Genomic DNA, 22,158 nt, shown 5'->3' with positions numbered 1-22,158 from the left:
CTTTTGGCAGCCGCGTGGTCTCCCCGGGAAAAGAATTATATAAGACCAGGTCTCACAGGTTAGCAGGTGAGACCCATCTTGATGGATGACACGTGACATTTGTAAATCACAAAGCATCTATCCCATCCCCCACCTGAAATTAAGGGGGAAAGATTAGATGCTTTGTGATTTGTGAATGCCACATGTCATCCATCAGGGTGAGTCTCACCTAGTTTATATGAGACCTGGTCTCGTATAATTTTTTTCCCGTCTCCCCGGGCCGTACATCGCATCTCATCGCCACATCTCGCTCCAGTAGACTACCCAGCAGCAAAAATCCAAACGGAGACCGCCGCCGCTACGAAACCCTAAGCCCCCGTGCGGCCGGCGATCGCCGGAGATGGAAGACCTTCCGCCGGCCCCGCGCCGTCCGCTCTTCGACCTCAACGTCGCCATGGAGGATTTCGAGGAGGAGGAGCCCCAGGAGGTGGAGGAGGTCGTCGAGGTGGAGGAAGTAGTTGAGGAGGAGGAGGAGGAGGAAGAGGTAGAGGCTCCCGAGGAGATGATCGTGGAGGAGGAGACGGCGGTGGCGCCGGCCGAGGAGGAAGACGCTATTGTGGAGAAGGAGGTCGTGGAGGAGGTGGGGGTGTCTGGGGAAGGAGGGGAGGACGAGGGGAGGAGGAAGAAGAGGAAGGAGTACGAGGTGTTCGTGTTTGGGCTGCCGCGGGAAGCCATGGAGGATGACGTCGCGGCGGCGCTCACCGAGGCCGGCGAGGTCGAGGAGGTGCGGCTCGTCCGGGATCCGGTGGAGCTGCAGCTTAACAAGGGCTTTGCCTTTGTACGCTTCGCCGAGGTTTGGCAGGCGCGGTGGGCTGCCAACGACCTCCGCACGGCCATGGTATTCTTTACAGCTATTGCATGCACTAGATTCTCTTCCCTAGCTCTGTGTAGTGTGAATTTCTGGAAAGTGGTCGGGTTGGGGAAAACACTGAACGAACTGGTCCTAAGTTAATGGCCTCTGGCCTTTGCGCAACATCTGAAGCATTGCCTTATTGGTTTCGATGAGAATTTGCTACGTAGTACTAGGAACAAAGTGGTTGGAAAAAGGTTGAATTTTTAGTAAGGGAACTGTTGTACGGTCTCGTGTTTTACAGGGCTTAAGGTACTGTAGATAGATAAATAAGGGAAATCGAACAAGCTGGGTTCAAACTAATACCTTTGAGTTATTAGTTTATAATTGTTTGGCTGGCTCATTTTGTGCTAGAGATGTAGAAGGATATGGTGCCAGGAAGGTTTAGTTTAGAACTACTCCGTAGTACGTTGTAGTGCTAACGGCATAGACGATTAATCATTTCCTTTGCTAAAAGACTGGGCAGTAGTTCCTGCTGGCCCCAGCATATTTATTACAACAACAACAAAGCCTTTCAGTCCCAAACAAGTTGGGTTAAGCTAGAGTTGAAACCCATAAGATATCGAAACCAAGTCATGGCTATGGCACGTGGATAGCTAACTTCCATGCACCCCTGTCCATGGCTAAATCTTTGGTGATATTCTAGTCCTTCAGATCTCTCTTTAGGGACTCCTCCCATGTCAAGTTTGGTCTACTATGATGTCTCTTGCCATTATTAACACATTTTAACCGCCCGCTATGCATTGGCCCTTTTGGAGATCTACGCTGTATATGCCCAAACCATCTCAGACAATGTTGGACAAGCTTCTCTTCAGTCGGTGCCACCCTAACTCTATCACTATACCCACGGACATATACAAATTGGTGGAATTAGGTCTAAAGAAGCAAGGTGGGACTATTTAATCTGTTTACAAACTTGTTTTATAAACATGAGCGGAATCTGCGAAACTTGGCCCCAAAAAACCAGCATCGCAGCGTCGTATGAAAATATGAAGGCCCATGCGAAGGCACAGCTGAACGACGGACGGCATGCGCAATCGAGCGAAGACTCCAACCCACACATTGCATTAAGAGCACCCACAGTGTAGTGTTTTTGCTGCCTCTAAGCCTTCTCTCTCCTGTTAGAGGCAGCCTCTATACATTGCAGGCCCCAGCCTCTAGTCCAAAGTCGTTAGCATCACCTCATAGCATGGAGGCAGCCTCTAATGAATAAAGAAATTGAGGACCCCATATGTCAGTTCCAGGGAGTGGCTGTAGGAGAATAAAATATGTTGAGAAACTTGTTTTCTAAATCCGGTCCATCTAAAAGGTGACCGCAGCCTCTATACACTACGTGCTTTTCTCTAAAACTTCAGCGGCAATCTGCGCGACATGGTATAGAGGCGATGCTGCCTCTACACACTGTGGATGTCCTAATTCCGCTTAAGAAAAACACATTGCATTAATTTTTTAGCACCTGACACATGCAAAGTCAACTGGGGGCACAATATATATATATATATATATATATATATATATATATATATATATATATATATATATATATATAACATACAACGTATACTTTCACAACAGCTAGGTTGTCCAGTTGGTTACAGATGTTTGATTAATGTGTGCGGTTGTGAGTTCGACTCCAACCCACGCATTGCATTATTTTTTTAGCACCTGACACGTGCGAAGCTAACTGGGCTTCTGAAGCAGTGCAGTGCACAAACTCAGTCCGTCAAGACGTTCGAATCGTTTTCTTCCTGCCACTCAGTACCGCAGGTTGATTATACGAACATTTTTTCTGGATTGTAGGGTTGATTTCTAGAAAGCTTAGTGACTTTTCTGCAAAACGTCATGACCTTCACAACAGCTAGGTTGTCCAGTTGGTTACCGATGTTTCATTGATGTGTGCGGTTGTGAGTTCGACTCCAACCCACGCATTGCTGTAATTTTTTTAATTTTTTAGCACCTGACACATGCGAAGCTAACTGGGCTTCTGAAGAGTGCAGGTGCACAAACTTGGCCCGTCAAGACGTTCGAATCGTTTTCTTCCTATGACTCAGTACCGCAGGTTGATTATATGAACAGTTTTTCTGGATTGCGGGGTTGATTTCTAGAAAGCTTAGAGACTTTTTTGCAAAACGTCATGACGGACTGGACCAAGAATATCACCTCCCTTTATTAGTAGGTAAAATAAAATAAAATAGATATAGATTCAAGACTAAGATTTCTTTCCATATGTAGGTAGATCTATATAAGAGCAGGATTGTAATATATGAGGCTGAGAAATATTCTCTTCTCATAACCTATGCCTTCCTAATCCCACAAAACATGCTATATAGCTATGTTGGGTGCTAGAGTGGCCGTGTTATGAGTTAAAGTCCACAATAATTCGGTTGTAGAGCTGATCACCATGACATGAGATGAAAAGCATCACAAGTGATAACCTCATGGCAGCCATCCTTGAACTGCAAACATCTACCATGGTCTTTGTTGTCGAGAAGATGTCACGAAGGATACTCCTCCGCGGGACGATTGAGCTGATAGAGAAAGTGCTTGATCGAATCTTGATCTGTACGTAGTGGTGGAGACAACTCAAGTTTTACCAGTGAGATCAAAGGGCTTTGGCCTTCATTAAATATGGTTCAGACAATGATGTTGCACGATCTACAGAAACTGTTGTCAACATGGTTTCAACTTTCGAGTTACTACCCTTGTCGTCCAATATATCAGGAGCAACAAAATAGGCGGCAACAGAGACATGGTAAATTGTGTGTCAGCGGAAGCACAAGGAAAAGTATTGGTAGAGGAACGTAAAACCACAACAGGAAGTCATGGGTTTGGTGCAGCCTAGCACAGAATTTATGATGGTTGGCAGCACATAAAGTGATACCCTCTGTCCCCTTTTACATGGCGCCCTTGTTTTGCATGATTTAACTTTGACCACGAACTTGTTTAATAACATGTGTTGTATGTCATAAAAATGATACCATGTTCAAATACGAATCTGGTGATACAATTTTTGTGAAATAGCCGCGATTAGTTGGTCAAACTAATGGTCAAACCTCATTCTTGGAATGCGCGTGTGCCATGTATTGAGGGCATGAAGGGAGTACTTCCTTGGATAAACCCATGTGCATGACAAACAATTGAGTCAGGGGTTGCCAAGTCAGAGACTCAATTAGTTATTGTAATTAGTATGGAAGTGCATGGGTAAAGTGAAGGTGTGCATACATCTGATACGTTATTTGGAGCGGGCATGTGCAAGGATCAGGAACTTGTGTGGTTTGATTATCTGCATTGTGCTGGAGCCAGGACATGTGTTCCATGGGGGTGCGATGGGAGTCTCTAGCGCGATGAAGTCTCAAGCTAGCGTAGTAGTGAGAGAAATTACTAGGAGGAAAGAAGATACAATGAAAGTACATTAGGGAACACTGCCATGCAATGTGTCAGAAGGGCTCTTACAAGCTTGAGTCAGGAATGCAAGGAGTAAATGTCAGGAAGGCTCCAAAATTTTAGTGTTAAGTGGAGCCAGAGTGGCAACATCCCCATCCATTTGGGGCTTTATTGGTGTGTTTGGTTCACCACCCCACACTATCAGTACAATCTGCTGATGGACAAGGACCATCTGTAACCCCATAACAAAATATGGTTTGCAATGACTGCTAGTCAGTGGGGTGGTGGCGGGAGAAGTACTGCATTCTCAATGGCAGCAGCTAGCAGGCTTCGTAATTCAGGAGAATCAGGAAGTAGAGTCTGCAGTTAATGGCATTTAGTATGTTATAGTCGAAGTCAATTTATAATGGTGTAGTTAGAACGTACTCCCTCCGTTCACAAATATAAGATGTTTTGGATATTTCATTATGGACCACATACAGACTGAAATGAGTGAACAAACACACTAAAACATGTCTATATACATCCGATTCACAAAAAGTTAGAACATCCTATATTTGTGAACAGAGGGACTATTATATACAGGTTGGTTTCCAAGTCAAGTCCATGTCTTTGGGGTCAAAATTGGTTAGCTCTATGTAAGAGTGGGCATTTAAAGCAAAAATCTTTGGGAAGAAGCAAGAACCAATATACTCCCTCCGTTCCTTAATGTAAGGTGTATTAGTTTTTCAAAAAGTCAAACATTGTCTATGTTTGACCAACTTCATAGAAAAATCTATAATGATTTAGAATATTGAATATGTAAAATATCAAAATGTATTTCATGGTGAATCTTGTGGCAATGATTTGGTATTCTAGAAATTGATATTTTTGTCTAAAAACTTGGTCAAAGTTAGAGAAGTTTGACTTTTTGAAAAAATAATACACCTTATATTTAGGAATGGAGGGAGTATTATTCTCTTCTCCTTCCCTATGTCTTCCTAAGCCCCTGCAGATGGCATAACTGGCTATCTTCAGTACCGTAGTTATCCCTCTCCGCTCAGGTATCAACGATTACAACTGGTAGTACTCAACATTCTTTTAGTTAGTATAAGTTGGTATGATCTCTTGTATGTCAGTATGTTTACATCTGTTAGATTATGTACTGCTGCTACCATTTAAAAGTTTAAGCATTTAGATGGTAATCTCGATTAGATTTTCTTTGATAGTAAAGCAATTGCATTTGCCATGCTGATTGTACTCTGTGATACTTTATTCAATATAGTTGAAATTCTTGGACATGTTTGGTATTGACAATGAATGCTCACATCCATGTTTGTTCAACGAATGATATTTTTTAACTAGCCAATAGGGCTGCACATATATATAACACCTTATTATGGTTTTCAGATCAAGGGAAAAGCTTGTGGAATATGCAAGAACAATGATAATGAGACCCTTCATCTTCGGAACATTTGCTTCGATTGGTCAAAAGATGATGTATGCTGTCTTACTTATTTGATACTCGCATTTTTTGCAAGCACCTTGCTATTTTGAGTAATGGTTGATCTCTTACAGTTAGCAGAGAAGCTGAAAACCTTTGAGTTGGAAAACCTTGAAGATATTAATTTAATTGAGCACCCGGATAGAAAGGGAAGAAATAGAGGCTATGCGTTTCTTGACTTCAGCTCACATGTGGATGCTGTTGCTGGATTTCTTAAACTACAGAAAAGAGATCTGTTTCTTGGTACTGATGTTAGAGCACAAATATCATTTTCAAACACCATTTCACAAGATGATAAGGTTATGGAGAAGGTACATACACAAACGAAGCAGCTTTTTCTATTTGCTTCTGTAACTAGAGGTATTGCATGATCATGCCTTTTCCATTTAACATCTCTTATTATCATTATGAAATGTAGGTAAAATCTGTTTTCTTGGATGGCTTACCGCCTCATTGGGATGAAGACGACGTGAGGGAAAAGTTTGGAAAGTTTGGTGAAATTGATAATATACAACTTGCTAGAAATATGTTTACAGCAAAACGTAAAGATTTTGGTTTCATCAGCTTTACTACAAGACAAGCGGCATTAGATTGCATTGATATGGTCAATAAAGGTCGCTTTGGTGAAGGTAGTGGAAAGGTAATCCCTTTATGCTCCTTATTGTTGTGCGACTTCTACCTTTGGTTTATTTGCTTGAACTATGGTTAGTTACTACTTACTACTTCCATACTTTCAGATCCGCATGAAGGCTACCCTACAAAGACCAAAGCCTACTTTCAAAAAGCCTTCATGGCAAGGGGATAGTCACATGTTGGGCGTCAGGAGAGGATTTATTGGCAAAAATTATGGTGACAGAGAGCCCCACCCTAACAGATTCAGGCATTTAGGTCCGGAAAGACGTCCTTATTCAAATCATAGCAACTACCCAGGGAGCAGAATTCGGGAAGGTTATGTTGGTAGGTTGCCTCCCATGGCGGTTGATGATGGAGAAAGACCTCTTTCAGTGCGAGAATACAGGTCTTACTACAGAAGAGATTCTACAGTACCTGGTTGGTTTCTTTTGATAAATGTGTGTTCCTCTTTCTTTTTTCCACGAGGTTACTGAAAGGGTTATTTTTAATGCTTGGTTGTAGACCCCAGCCATAAATATGGAAGGACACACCCTGGGAGCAGAATCCGGGAAAGTTATGTCGAGAGTCGACATGATAATAAATATCCAAAACATAAGCATGCAGCATATGAAGCATCAACCATGCAAGGAGATGAATACAGCAGGAGTAAATATAGACATTCATACTTGGAGAGGGCACATGATGAATCTTGCCCAGAATGCATTAGAGGTGATCATAACTCAAGTGCTTATCAGAGTGGGCATTACTCCAGCGCTGACAAGGCTGGTCACCACTATCAGTGTGAGAACGTTGATGAATTTGCTGCAACCAGTGGTGGATCGGAGAAAGGCTACTATAATAAGACAGTAAGTGCATGGTTTCCAGTTTTTAGGTTTTATTTGCATCCTGATGTTAATTGTAGGCTGACTCTGTGTTGTTAGGAGCATGAGCTCACAGTGGCTTCAACTTCTCAAGTAGCACCTCAGTGCAAGGAACCCTACCGCGGGGTGGTACGTAGTGTTTAATGTTATGATTTACTTCAAAAAATTCTTACATTTAGATGCAGATGGACTACTGCTGACTATTGGAGCGCTTGTGTTTCCTAGGAGCCAGAGTTATTGCCTTCAAGTCGTGCGATGTGTAACTGTAGCGAATGCTACAAGGTAGCGAACCGCAAAAGCACATCCTGAGATGCTTGTCGTTCTGATTTTGTTTGATTCTGATTTTTTTCGTTGTTGTCTAGGGTCAGAAGTCAGCAGCAGCCCCTTCAGGCTCCCAAAGCGAGATAAGTAGAAGTCATCCCAATCCTCAAGTTGCTGCTCCCCATCGCCGGATCGCTAAACCTTTTCATGACCAGCGGAGGTAAGGCTGTTTTGTGTGCGCATTGGATTTTGCTCTCCCCACAAAGAGAAGGCTTGTGACGTGATGAAACTGTGCTTGGCGTTTCCAACAGCTTTGTTCCTGATGAGTATGATGAGGTGGAGTACACAGTCAGGGAGCGCAGAGGCCGATATTTATCTGCAAGAGACGGGAGGAAATACTCTCGGCAAGGACGATAGAGCTTCCCAAGCCTTTGTTAGGATTTTATTTATTCATAGCATTGAGTTACCCAGCTAGCTACCCCAACCTTGTGCATTGCTCGAGTGCCTTTGATACGGACACATACGTTCTGAGTTATGACATTATATGAAACAATTTTACATGCCAAGCGTTTCTGATCGGCCGACAGATGTAACGCTCGATCGGAAACACCACGCGTGCGTTGTCAATGCCCCTTGAGAAAGCGAACATGTGTTTGCGGGCCCCAATGGGGAGGGTCGTGACACCCGGCAAGCTCGTCACGTCGACACCATGGTCATGTACCACTCACCCACCCACCCTCTCGTCCTCCTGTCTACTACTCCTATAACCGAAGACCCGTCATGCTAAGACTGCTTTGTTCGATCGACCAACGCTAAGCATTGGCCTGTTTACATTATCTTTTTTGGGCCTCTTAACTCTTAAGGGGTGATACTATCTATAATGCACACAACACCAATAGAGAACCAATGGTTTTGCTGCTGTTAACTTGTTTTGTCAATCTTGGAAGTTCTTTCTTTTGCGATGGAATCCTGAAAGCTTATTATGCGGTAATTTTTTAGGACGCCTCGATTTTAACCATCTTCGCTGCGTGTTGTCATGTCTTGAGGTGTCAAGCTTCGGACTTTGCTGGACTAGGGATTCCAAACTTGCAGTGGCCCAACAAAGCATTGCAAGCCCGATGGCCATGGCTGCAGAAATATGACAAAGGACGGCCATGGGCGGAATTCCAGAGTAAGGTACCGGAGGAGGCTATTGCTTTGGTCCAGGCTGCTGCGAACACGACGGTGGACGATGGGAAGTCCACTCTATTCTGGGAGGACAAGTGGTTGAGCAGGTATTGGATATGCGAGATGGCCCCTCTGATATACGACAAAATCCTGCCTAGGATCACGAAATCGAAGACAGTGGCTGATGCTCTCGAAAACAACAGTTGGGCGGGTGACGTTGGTCCGGATCTCATAGCGGATGCGCTGGTTCAATTCCTTCATCTTTGGTCGCGAGTTGCGGTGGTGCAGGTCACAGAGAATATGGACGAATTGGTAAAGCAGAGCTGGGAGAAGAACGGTCAGTTCTCAGCTCGTTCGCCATACGCGGCTAGATTCATGGGACTCGAGGTGTCGCAGACGGCGGCATTCACATGGGGATCGCGGGCACCCCTCCATTGTCGTTTCTTTGCCTGGCTAGCCTTCAAGAACAAATGCTGGACCTCAGATCGCCTAGCCTGTCGAGGTCTACCTCATCAGGACTCATGCCCGCTATGCCAGCAAGGGGAGGAGACCATCCAACATCTATTAATTGACTGCGTGTTTGCAAGGCAAATCTGGCACTAGCTAAGGAGGATCACGGGTAGGCCGGCTTTCGAGCCGCTCGCAGCAGAAGGATTAGGTGTGTGGTGCACCAGGCAAGGCGCGACCAACATGAACCGGAAGTCAACGAGAGCCAAATGCCTCCTGACTATGTGGTTACTTTGGAAGCACAGAAATGACGTGGTGTTTAACGGCGTGATACCATCTCTCTCCCAAGTGAAACAACGGATTGCGGATGAAGCTAGGCTTTGGGCCAAGGCCGGGTTGCTCAAGAAGGGCACGAAAGGACTTGAGGTAGACGTAGATCGGTGGGTCGTCGAGTCGTAGTAGATCATAGTAAATTCGCGGTGGTGTCGAAAAATCCGGCATGTAAATAAACTCTGTACATATGACTATTGGGGAGTCTTCCCTCTTCTTCTTTAATGAATAATACGCACACTCGTGTGTATTTGAGAAAAAAAAATTAGGACCCTTCTTATCCTTGATCACACTAGCAAGATTTTCTCCTTGGGCTTGCCATTGCTACCTGTATGGCGGGAATCGACTACTATATTTTAGAATAAAACTAGATTGTTGGTGACGCGTGTTTGTTATGTCCGTCTATTAATCTTATATTTTTCGCGAGAATATGCAAAAGATTTATGTATCTTCTCACTAGAAGGACAATAGTACAAATTATGAAGTTGAAAAGGTAGTTAAAGTGTCATACAAGCACGTGCACACTAATGGGGAGAGTATGAGTGCTAAGGCAAACAAGGTCGCCTCAATCTAAGAGAAGAGAAGGCCTACGTCTCTGGCAGTGGTTGGGCCAAGCCCCTTGCTCCAACTCATTCCTAGTTGCGCAATTCATCATGGATCTGCTGGAGCAGACGTGAGATCGATGGTTCGTTACCGTTGAAGACGACGTCGTCCCAGTGCTTCCAAATGGGCCAAAAGGTGAGAATGACAATGAGAGATAGGCCCTTCCGCGGGCTCCGTGGACGGAGGCAACTATGGCTTCCTACCATGCCCGCGACGAGGTCTCTATGCTCAGGATGGTGAAAGGAGAGCGACACCAGTCCAGGACCTCATGCCAAATTTTGCTGGAGGAGCAAGTCGGGAGCAGGTGTTGCATGGTCTCTGGCTCATGGTCAGACAGGGGGCAAAGCGGAGTGACGATGTAGTTAAAGAATAATAGAGACATGATTTGGAGCCGTACTATGCCCCTTGGGCTTTGTCTTCCATATATACTAGTACAAGATTACAACTTGAGAATCAAGTCGGGATGACATGGGATCAATCTAACAGATTCACAATCCCTAATATCACGAGTATGATCGCTACTTGATCATATGCCGGTTAAACAAAGCATAAGATATTTACGTTAACATTTCCCCTCAATCTCAACCAGCCACAAGGTTGAGATTGTGTCGTAATTTGTCCAACATGACCTTTGTAGCAGGTTTAGTAAAAGCATCCGCCACCTGATCACCAGAGGATACAAACTGAACATCCAATGCTCCTTGTGCTAGTTTTCTCTAACAAAGTGAAAGTCCACCTCTATGTGCTTCGTCCTAGCATGGAATACCGGATTTGTAGTGAGGTATGTGGCGCCCAAATTGTCACACCATAGAATTGGTGGACGAGGCTGAGGGACGCCCAATTCTCTAAGTACAGACTGTACCCAAGCCACTTCAGCTGCACCATTTGCAAGAGCCTTATATTCTGCCTCGGTGCTTGAACTTGATAATGTTGGTTGCTTCCGAGCGCCCCATGATATCAGGTTAGATCCAAGAAAGACCACAAAACCTCCCGTGGAGCGTCTATCATCGGCACAACCTGCTCAATCAGCATCAGTGAAGACACTCAGAAGTGTGGAATTTGATCGATGAATCTGAAGTCCCGTGGCTATAGTACCCTTGATGTATCTCAATATGCGCTTGACAGCCTCCCAATGCACATCAGTAGGTTTGGACAAGTATTGGCTGACTTTGTTTGCAGCAAAAGAAATATCAGGCCGAGTGAGCGTAAGATACTACAAACCTCCAACCATACCGCGGTAACTAAAAGCATCATCATCAGTAAGAGGAGTGCCAAGATCTGCTTCCAGCTTATCTGTAACTGACATGGGTGTGGAAACCGCCTTGCAATTCTCCATATGTGCTCGGTGAAGAAGATCGTCAGCGTACTTGCGTTGCGAGAGCACCATTCCCCCTGAGTTGTAGGTGGCTTCAACCCCAGGAAAGTAACCCAAACGACCAAGATCCTTGATAGGAAAGTACCGAGAGAGGATGCGAAGCAGACAGTCCACCACTTGAGAACAAGAGTCAGCAATGACAATATCATCAACATAAACAAGCATGTAAATGACCACATAATCATGCTGGAAGATGAACAGTGAGGTGTCAGCCTTAGAATAGTGAAAATCGAGCTGTTGCAGCCGGTCACTAAGGCGAGAATACCAAGCTCGTGGTGACTGTTTCAAACCATAGATAGACTTCCGAAGCTTGCACACATGGCGAGGGTCGCTAGGATCCTCAAAACCGGGAAGCTGCTGCATATAAACATCCTCATCAAGCAGTCCATGAAGAAAAGCATTGCTAACATCAATATGTTGAAGACGCCAGCCCCGTGAAACTGCAAGAGAAAGCACTAGGCAAACGGTTGTTGGTTTAATGACAGGGCTAAAAGTATCCAGATAATCAATGCCATACTGTTGAGTAAATCCACAAGCAACCAGACGAGCTTTATATTTGTCAAGGGAACCATCAGGATGTTGCTTGACTTTGAAAATCCACTTACAACTAACAATGTTGGTGCCTGAAGGACACGGGACAAGAGACCACGTCGCTGTGTGCTGTAGGGCAGAAAATTCCTCCTGCATGGCCGTCTTCCAAGAAGGATCAACAAGCGCCTGCCTATGCGTGGAAGGTGCAGAGACGACGTGTTAGACTGTATAGTCTCTGTAGTTGTATACGTACATATACGTATGATGTAACTTGTATCCGTTTGTTATATATATGTGAGATAGGCCACCCCTAGAGGGTTGAGCCGGTTCCCCCAACTCTATTGTCTTACATGGTATCACGCTAGGTCAACACGCTTCCGCCCAAACCCTAAACCCCGCCGCGGTCTGTCTGTGCGCCGCCGCCGCCGTCCCTGAGATCGCGCCGCCGCTGCCCCAGCTATGTTGGGCTCCGCCGCCTCTGGCTCCACCATGACTAGCTTCTTGCCGGTCTCTCTCGCGGCCCTCCTATCCCGACCCATCGACGCCTCTGCGGTCTCCACCGCCCCGATCGAGACGAGGAGCCTCGGGTCCTTTTTCTCCTCGTCTCCGGGGCTCCCGATCGTGCCGTCTACCATGGGCGCTCCCTCGTCCGAGACTCGCAGCGACGCGCCGCTCGCCCCGAGTGGGGGCCAGCCGTCGATCGCCCCGTCTCCCTCGCCCGCTTCCCGCAGCGACGTCCCGCTCGCCCCGTCTGGGGGCCAGCCGCCGATCGCCTCGACTGGTGGGGGCTCGGCCCTCACCCTGGTGGCGCCCCCGTCGGCCATGATGGCGGGGTTTGCTGCTGCGGGCTCAGCCTCTTCGTCATCTGTTCCTGCGGTCGCGACGGTGGCTGCAACCGCGGCCTCTGCCTCTACGGTGTATCCGCCTCTGGCAGTCTACTCCGCGGGCTCCTCGCCGCCGCCGCCGTTTCACTTTGGGAACCTCATCACCATCAAGCTGTCCGCAGACAACTACATCTTCTGGCGTGCGCAGGTTCTTCCGCTTCTCGGGAGTCATTATCTCCTGGGCTACGTCGACGGTTCTCTCCCCTGTCCCCCTGCGCTGGTGGATAGCGTGCACGGCCCGGTCGACAATCCGGTGCACCGTGTTTGGACAGGGCAGGACCAGGCGAACCTCTCCTCCATCCAGGGGTCGCTCACTCCGGCGGTTGCCGGACTTGTTGTCTTCGCCAAGACTTCTCATGAGGCATGGACCATCCTCGAGCGCTCGTTTGCAGCGCAGTCGCAGGCCCGTGTCTCCGCACTTCGTCGCCAGCTTGGTGAGTGTCAAAAGCTGGATTCTATGGCCACCGAGTTCTACAACAAGGTCAAGGGCCTTGCCGACACGTTGGCCTCCATCGGCCAGCCCCTCACCGATTCCGAGTTTAACTCGTTCATTGTCAATGGTCTCGATGAGGAGTACGACGCCTTGGTCGAGATCATGAACGAGCGGGGCAACTCGAACCCCATGATGGCGCATGAGGTCTTTTCCCTCCTCCTTCTCACGGAACAGCGGGTTGAGTCGCGCCGCTCCAGGGCCAGTGGGGGCTCCCTCTCGGCCAACGCCGCCACCAAGGGTGGCCGCCCTTCTTCCTCATCCAGGGCCTCTTCGGGGCTGCCATCGCCGCCTGCATCGGCCCCCCCCTCCTACCGCGACATTACCGGGGGTTGGTGGCAAGCGCGTATGTCAGCTGTGTGGCATTGAGGGGCACTGGTCCTCTAAGTGCCACAAGCGCTTTCAGAAGAGCTTTCTGGGTCTTGGCAATGATGGCAAGGACACGCGCAATTTTGCGCGTCAGGTGGCCATGGCGGATCGCCCAGTGTCCACTAAGCAGCAGGGGCATACTCAGTCCTACTCTGTTGATCCTCACTGGTACATGGACTCTGGGGCCACGGAGCATCTGACGAGTGAGATGGGCAAGCTCCATACTCGCGAACCCTACCACGGCTCCGACAAAATCCACACTGCCAATGGAGCAGGTATGCATATATCTCATATTGGTCAAGCATCTCTTCTCACTAGGCATGCAAATAGGAGTCTTCAACTTCGCAATGTGCTTAGAGTTCCCTCTGTGACACGTAATCTTCTTTCTGTTCCTAAACTTACACGTGATAATAATGTGCTTTGTGAATTTCATCCTTTTGATCTTTTTATTAAGGATCGGGGCACGAGGGACATTCTTCTTAGCGGGCGGTTGTGCCAGGGACTCTATCGTCTGGAGCATCCTGCAGTCGCTCGCGTGTTCAGTGGAGTTCGGGTATCTCCGTCACAGTGGCATGCTCGTCTTGGTCACCCGGCCACACCTATCGTTCGTCATGTTTTGCGTCGTCATGAGCTTCCTAGTGTGTCCAGTAATAAAGATGTAGCAGTGTGTGATGCTTGTCAGCAGGGGAAGAGTCATCAACTTCCTTTTTCGGAGTCTAGTCGTGAGGTGAAACATTCTTTAGAACTTGTGTTTTCAGATGTATGGGGTCCTGCTCAGACTTCTATCAGCGGTCATAATTATTATATCAGTTTCGTTGATGCTTATAGTCGTTTTACCTGGCTTTATCTTATTAAACGCAAATCTGATGTGTTTGATATTGTTGTTCAGTTTCAAAAACATGTTGAACGTCTTCTCAAGCACAAAATTGTTCATGTTCAGTCCGATTGGGGGGGCGAATATCGCAACCTTGACTCCTTCTTTCAGTCGCTTGGGATAGCTCATCGTTTAGCATGTCCACATACACATCAACAGAATGGTTCTGTCGAACGTAAGCATCGTCACATTGTTGAAACTGGTCTTACTCTTTTGGCCCATGCATCAGTTCCGTTTTGATTCTGGAGTGATGCTCTCACCACTGCATGTTTTCTCATAAACCGTACTCCCACTCGTGTCTTGAATATGAAGACTCCCGTTGAGGTTCTCCTTAATGAACAACCTGATTATACCTTTTTTAAGGTCTTTGGGTGCGCTTGCTGGACACATCTCCGCCCGTACAACAAGCGCAAGCTTGAGTTTCGCTCCAAAAAGTGTGTTTTTCTGGGCTATAGCTCTCTTCATAAAGGGTACAAATGTCTTCATGTTCCCACCAATCGTGTCTACATATCCCGGGATGTCGTGTTTGATGAGCATGTTTTTCCATTTGCCAAGCTTCCTGTGTCCACTGTTGAACCACCCTCCTTGCATTCATCCTCTGTTGCTGTTGACCAATTTGATGATATTGCATACTCTCCTATATTGTTGCCTAACCATGGTGCAGGCACTGGACGTGGGGCGCGCTTGGAAATTCTGGAGGCGCCAGTGGCTCACGACGATCATGGTGAGTTGCATGGCCTCGGCCCCCGTGCCCATGCACGTCCGGTCGATCTTCCCGCGACGCATGCTTCTACGCCCATGGACTCTGGGCCGGCCTCGCCGCTTCGGCCTGTCGCGACTACCGCACCAGAGGAGTCTGGGCCGGTCTCGCCTAGGCTGGTTTCCTCGCCATGCAGACCGGTGGCCCCGTCGGCCTCGACACACCCGGCTCCTGAGCCGGCCTCGGTGCCATGCAGCCCGGTGACCCCGTCGGCCTCGGCGCCCCTGGCCTCGCTGCGTTGCTCGCCGCCCTCGGTGCCTCTGGCTTCTGAGCCGGCCTCGCCACCTTGATCGGTCACGCCGGCCTCGTCGCTTCCTCGGCCTTCCTCGCCGGTTACGCTTGGGCCAAGCTCACCGGTCTCCGGTGTGCCCTCACCGGCGCTCTCCGAGGTCTCTCCGTCGTCAGCCGAGCTGTCTTCGCCATCGTCGCCATCATCACCAGAGTCCTCTCCGGCTCCTGTACCTACTGTGCTCCCTCAGCGACCACATACACGGAGTCGCAGTGGCATCTTTCAGCCTAAACAGTGACATGATGGGACTGTTGCTTGGTTGGCTGCCTGTATGGCTGCTGCTCGTGCGGATCCTTCCTCTGAACCGCGCACGTATCAGGCTGCTTTGAGTCTACCTCATTGGCGAGAGGCTATGGAGCAGGAGTATCATGCTCTCCTTCGTAACAAGACATGGACTCTTGTTCCGCCACCACCCCGTGTTAATGTCATTGACTCCAAATGGGTTTTCAAAGTGAAGAAGCATTCAGATGGTTCTATTGAGCGCTACAAGGCGCGGCTGGTTGCTCGAGGTTTTCGGCAGCGTTATGGTCTTGATTATGAAGACACCTTCAGTCCAGTGGTTAAACCTACTACTATCAGGCTTCTTCTCTCTCTTGCAGTTACTCGGGGTTGGTCTCTTCGTCAGCTGGATGTGCAGAATGCTTTTCTCCATGGTGTTCTCGAAGAGGAGGTATATATGCGGCAGCCTCCAGGGTTCTCTGATCCCGATCGTCCTGATTATCTATGTCAGCTTACTAAAGCACTCTATGGTCTGAAGCAAGCTCCTCGTGCTTGGCATGCTCGTCTTGTGACGGCCCTTCGTGCTCATGGTTTTGCATCCTCAGCTGCTGACTCCTCGTTGTTTCTTCTTCAGAGGCCTGCAGTTACCATGTATCTGCTTGTTTATGTGGATGATATTATCCTTGTCAGTTCCTCTCAGTCGGCTGCTGATGCTCTTGTTCGGTCTCTTGGTGCTGATTTTGCGGTCAAAGATCTTGGGCGGCTTCACTACTTTCTTGGAGTTGAGGTTGCTTCTGTGTCCAGTGGTCTGATTATGACGCAAAAGAAGTACTCCTTGGATTTGTTACAGCGAGCTAGGATGCTTAAGTGCAAACTGGCTACTACACCTATGTCTGCTACTGACATGATTACTGCTGTTGCTGGTGATCTCCTGTCTTCTGCTGATGCGACACAGTACAGGAGTATGGTTGGTGGTTTGCAGTACCTGACTATCACACGTCCTGACATCTCTTTTGCAGTTAACAGAGTATGTCAGTATCTTCAGGCACCTCGTGATACTCATTGGTCTGCAGTGAAGCGCATCTTGCGCTACATTCGTTTCACGTTGTCCTATGGTTTGCACATTCGACCGAATCCCTCTGGGGTCATCTCGGCGTATTCTGATGCGGATTGGGCTGGCAGTCCAGATGACAGGCGATCCACGGGGGGCTATGCTGTGTTCTTTGGTTCTACTTTGATCGCCTGGAGTGCTCGGAAACAGGCTACTGTTTCACGTAGCAGTACTGAAGATGAGTATAAAGCTGTGGCTAATGCAACTGCAGAAATTATCTAGATACAGTCTTTGCTTCAGGAGTTGGGAATATCTCAGTCACAGTCCCCTATTCTTTGGTGTGATAACATCGGTGGTACATACCTATCTGCTAATCCGGTATTCCATGCCCGAACGAAACACATTGAAGTGGACTATCATTTTGTACGGGAACGGGTATCTCAGAAGCAACTACAGATCAAGTTTATCTCTTCCAAGGATCAACTTGCGGACATCTTCACCAAGCCATTACCTCTTCCACAGTTTGAGACTTGTAGGCGCAATCTTACCCTTCTAGATTCTTTAGGAAGTGGCTAAGATTGAGGGAGGATGTTAGACTGTATAGTCTCTGTAGTTGTATACGTACATATACGTATGATGTAACTTGTACCTGTTTGTTATATATATGTGAGATAGGCTACCCCTAGAGGGTTGAGCCGGTTCCCCCAACTCTATTGTGTTACACGACGACATCACCAAAACCGCGACGATATGGATTGTACCGGACTGTGCCGTCCTTCAGAATCTTCAGACAAACAATGTTATTCTGGAGACGCGTGTGTGCACGCTCCACTGGAGGAGCCGCCGACAGTACTGGAGAAACCGGTGATGATGGAGGAGCGGCTTGCCGCGCCAGAGAGATCAACGGTGACAGAGAGACGCTAGCTGGGGGGCCTGGTGCAACAGGCACCTCGGCTGCGTGCACAAGTGCACGGCCAGTAGATGCATCAGACACTGGTACAGTTCGCTCGGGCGTCCCGAGCGTAGACAAAGCTGGCGATGATGGTTCGCTCGGCTGGGCCGAGTCCAGCCCACTCGATGAAGACGCAGGGGAGCCCAGCAACAGGGGCGTGGCGCCGGCCGGTTGGCTGCATGGCGATGAGACATGCATGTAGTTCAATCGATGGATATTGATCGTCGCTGCTGGTCGCCTCGTGTCTGTTTCTGCAGGACAAAGTTCAGGGAACAAAAGTGACATATTATAATTTCGCATATTAGCATCCTGAACTACTGGCTCCGTGGATGGAAATGACACTGGTAGATTTAAAGGGGACAAACCAGGATGAACACCGGTGGCGAATGGAAAAATATTCTCATCGAACACAACATCACAAGAGATGTAGATCCGGCCGTTGGTTCTATCTAGGCACTTGTTTCCTTTGTGAAAAGGACTATAACCAAGAAAAACACATATCTTGGACCAAAACTCAAGTTTACGAGAGTTGATTTGTGAAGATTAGGCCAACATGCGCATCCAAAAATGCGAAGGAACGAATAGTCGGGGTGACATTGAGGAGGCGTTGCATGGGTGTGATGTTATGGAGGGTCATGCTAGGCATGCGATTAATAAGATAACATGCGGTAAGGAATGCTTCATCCCAGTAGCGAAGTGGAAGGGAGGAATGACCGAGGAGGGCCTTGTCTCAACCAAATGACGATGCTTGCGCTCGGCTATACCGTTCTATTGTGAGGTGTAAGGACAAGACACGCGACGAGAAATACCAACTATTAGAACATTTCCCGTGTTTTGGGTGATGATGACAACTCTCCTTGTGTTATAATCATGTGTTTAGTTCTTCAGGTTATCTATGTTCAAGTTCGCATTGTTGAGTTATTCTCTCTGGAAGGAAAAGATCAAAGACGGAGTTGTCTGCATGTTTATTTCTTTGGTCATAGGTAACCCGTACTATCAAGAGGGAATCCACATCGGAAGGCATTGGGGGTGAATAATTGCACGTACACTCTTTTCGTCACCCCACATCATTCTGTTCCGTGTAGAGAGAGGTTCCCTACGGTCCTTCCTGGTGCAGTGGCTTCTCCTCAGCAGTTGTACCGCCCACTCGGGCGGTTGTACCACTGGTCTGTTGTCCGGTTCAACCACCGCCCTAGGGGTGATACCCTGGGGTTGCACATCCCAGGTTCTTACCAAGCTGTTGTACCGCTACCCAGGGCAGTGGTACCGCCCACCCAATGGAAGAACTCTGGGGGTGCACCTTGGGCGGTTGTACCGTCCGGGTACCGCTCGACCATCGGACTAGTTTCTGTGATGAGGCGGTACTTGGGCGGTGGTGGCCCAGTTGTTCCGGTTGTGCTCCGTACAACGATACTACCGGGTGTCCTGAGCGGTTCTACTGCTTGGGACTTAGCCACCCCGTGCACCAGGAGCTAGCGGTTGTTCCAGATGCACTACCGCTCAACCACCGCCCATAGGGGTGACTCCCTTCTGTTTCAAGGAAGTTGTTGAGCGGTAGTGAAGCGGTTGGTCTGGTTGTTCTTAATAACCGGTACTACCGCTCTAGCGACCGGTTGTACCGCCTGTTAGGGTTTCAGCAGCTTCGCATCATTCCTGGTTGTACCGGGGAGAGGAGTGGTTGTACTGCTGCAGTGTAAAAACTGCTATGACGGTTGGATCTTAGGGTTTCCTATATAAAGGGGGTTCTTCCACCTAGCCTCGTTACCTCTTTCCTCTCTCTCTCTCCATCATTGATTCCCTTCAAGCTTTCTTGCCCGATCTCTCTCTCTAGCCACTTAAACTTGTTGATTTGCTAGGGATTGAAGGAGGAGAACTAGATCTACACTTCCACAAAAGGATATTCGATTCCCCCATACTTTCTTGTGTGGATTTTGTTACTCTTGGGTGTTTGAGTACCCTAGACGGTTCAGGTCACCTCGGAGCCATATTCCATTGTGGTGAAGCTCCATAGTTTCGTTGGGAGCCTCCAATTAGGTTGTGGAGAGAGCCCCAACCTTGTTTGTAAAGGTTCGGTTGCCGCCTTCAAGGGCACCACTAGTGGAATCACAACATCTCACATTGTGTGAGGGAGCGAGGAGAATATGGTTGCCCTAGTGTCTTCTTGGGGAGCATTGTGCCTCCACACCGCTCCAACAGAGACGTACTTCCCCCAAAGGGAAGGAACTTCGGTAACACATCCTTGTCTCCGTCGGTTCCACTTGTGGTTATCTCTTACCTTTACTTTGTGCAAGTCATTATTGTGTTGTATACTTTGCTTGCACTTGTTGTTGTTTTGTTGTTAGCATCATATAGGTTGCTCACCTAGTTGCACATCTAGACAACCTATTTGTTGCTAAACCTAATTTTTTAAGAAAAGCTAAAAATTGGTAGTTGCCTATTCACCCCCCTCTAGTCAACCATATCGATCCTTTCAATTGGTATTAGAGCCTCGTCTCTTTATTAAGGGTTTCACCACCTGAAGAGTATGGTTGACACCATGGAGGAAGTGCCCGAGGCCGTGGAGTTGACTTCGATCACTCGAAACGACCTAAATGAAGCTATGGCTTCACTTAAGACGTCTATGATAGCCGAAGTCAAGTCCATGCTTAAAGAATTACTTGAGGGGATGAAATCCACTCCTGATCCCTTGCTTGTGGTTAAACCCACAAGCATCGGAGTCGGCAACTCCGCCAAGGAAGCGGCTAAAGGTACTCATGTTTCTTCCCCTCATGACAAGGATGGGACGGTAACCTTTGCCTCGGTTCCCCCTCCCCCAGTCTATGGAGGACCGGTCCCCACAATTCGCATAAATATTCATGGTCCTCCTCCCAAGCTTGTTAAGGGTGAATTTGCTAATTGGATCTTTCTCATTAAGGCTCATTTGAATCATTGCTCAACTAATCTTTGGGGAATCATTGAGCAAGGCTTCTACCCGCATGATCCAAATAACTTCACCCTAAGAGAAGAAGTGGACAATCAATACAATCATTCCGCATTATTCCTACTTCAAGAAGCGGTTCCTCTCAAAGATCTAGCTCACCTACGACCGTTCACTCGCGCAAAGGATTGTTGGGAGCATATTGTCTCAATGTACAAGGGAAGCTCAAGCATCCAACGGTCCAACTTTGAAGTGGTCCTTGATGAGGCCGATGAATTTGTGATGCTTGAAGATGAGGATCTGCGTGATCTTTACCGAAGGGTGACTACTCTTGCAGTTGCTCTCCAAGACCATGGAAGTAAGGATATGGCACTTGGATCAATCGCAAGTTCCTCAAGGCCATCATGCCATTCAACAAGGCCATGTCCTCCATGATTCGTCAAAGGCCGGACTTTCACACCTTGACCTCAAGTGAAGTGTTGGATGAGTTTATTGCCATGAACATCATGAAAAAACCCACCGACAATGCTCTTGCTTGTGTCCGTTCAAAGAAGAGCACTCCTACCCTTGCTTTCAAGGACAAGGCCATTCCGGATGAAGAAGAGGAAGAAGAAGAGGAGTGTGGCCCTGAGAACACCAAATATGCTTACCATGAGCACATGGCTCTTGCGTTAAGGTAATTTTGGAGCAACAAGAGGAATTGTAGACCCAACTTCAACAAGAAAAACTCAAGTGGGTCAAAGAAAAAGCAACGTATAAGAACTTACTACAATTGTGGCAATGTGAGTCACTTTGTAGTGGATTGCCCTTACGAGAAGAGGGAAGACAATGGTGGCAAACTCATTCATAAAGATAAATCCAAGTCCTTCACTAGCAAGAACAACTTCACCAAGAAGACACCTCCAAAGGGCTTGGTGGCACATGAAGAGTACACCTCTGATGATGAGGAAGATACAAGTGGAGAAGGAATGACAATGGCAACCATTTCCATTGCTAAATCTTCTCCCTCTAAGGTTTCTCTCTTCGGTGCCCCCAACGAAAACACCATTTCCAAGTGTCTCATGGCAAAAGGTATCAACAAGGTAACTCCTAACATCAAAACCACCATCATTACTACTCCTTCATTGTTAGATTGTGTTGATGATAGTGAGGTGGAGAAAGTTGATGAGAATGAGTTCACCAAGTTTGTGAACAAGCTCAAGGGTGAGACCAAGAAGCACTTTGTTGCTCTCTTGGAGAAACTTGGTGAGGCCAATGATATCATTGAGTCTCATGAGGATACTATCTCTAAGTTGGAGGAGCATAGTCGTGACTATGCCGATGAGATTGCGGATCTTTCCACTGCTCTAAAGGAAGAGCAAGATCTTCATTTGACTCTTGAGGAGTCACA

At 47.6% G+C, this 22,158-nt stretch overlaps 1 protein-coding gene across 2 annotated transcripts; it reads left to right on the top strand.

The window, feature by feature from the left end:
- The first annotated feature begins 256 nt into the window (after nt 1-256).
- LOC119363579 lies at nt 257-8,122 on the top strand. Of its 2 annotated transcripts, none has more exons than XM_037628948.1 (10): nt 257-877; nt 5,663-5,752; nt 5,831-6,067; nt 6,175-6,396; nt 6,494-6,806; nt 6,891-7,234; nt 7,310-7,378; nt 7,475-7,531; nt 7,618-7,730; nt 7,822-8,122. In XM_037628948.1, exons 1-10 carry the CDS (start codon nt 380-382, stop codon nt 7,925-7,927), a joined length of 2,049 nt encoding a protein of 682 aa, XP_037484845.1. In that variant the 5' UTR covers nt 257-379; the 3' UTR covers nt 7,928-8,122. The 2 variants fall into 2 exon arrangements, with proteins under 2 accessions (XP_037484845.1, XP_037484844.1); XM_037628947.1 differs by having other exon boundaries at nt 7,612-7,730.
- Nucleotides 8,123-22,158: the final 14,036 nt, after the last annotated feature.

The sequence above is a fragment of the Triticum dicoccoides genome, chromosome 2B (genome assembly GCF_002162155.2).
Source record: "Triticum dicoccoides isolate Atlit2015 ecotype Zavitan chromosome 2B, WEW_v2.0, whole genome shotgun sequence".
In the NCBI taxonomy this organism is placed as follows: domain Eukaryota; kingdom Viridiplantae; phylum Streptophyta; class Magnoliopsida; order Poales; family Poaceae; genus Triticum; species Triticum dicoccoides.
This window is presented reverse-complemented; position numbering and strand designations above follow the sequence as displayed.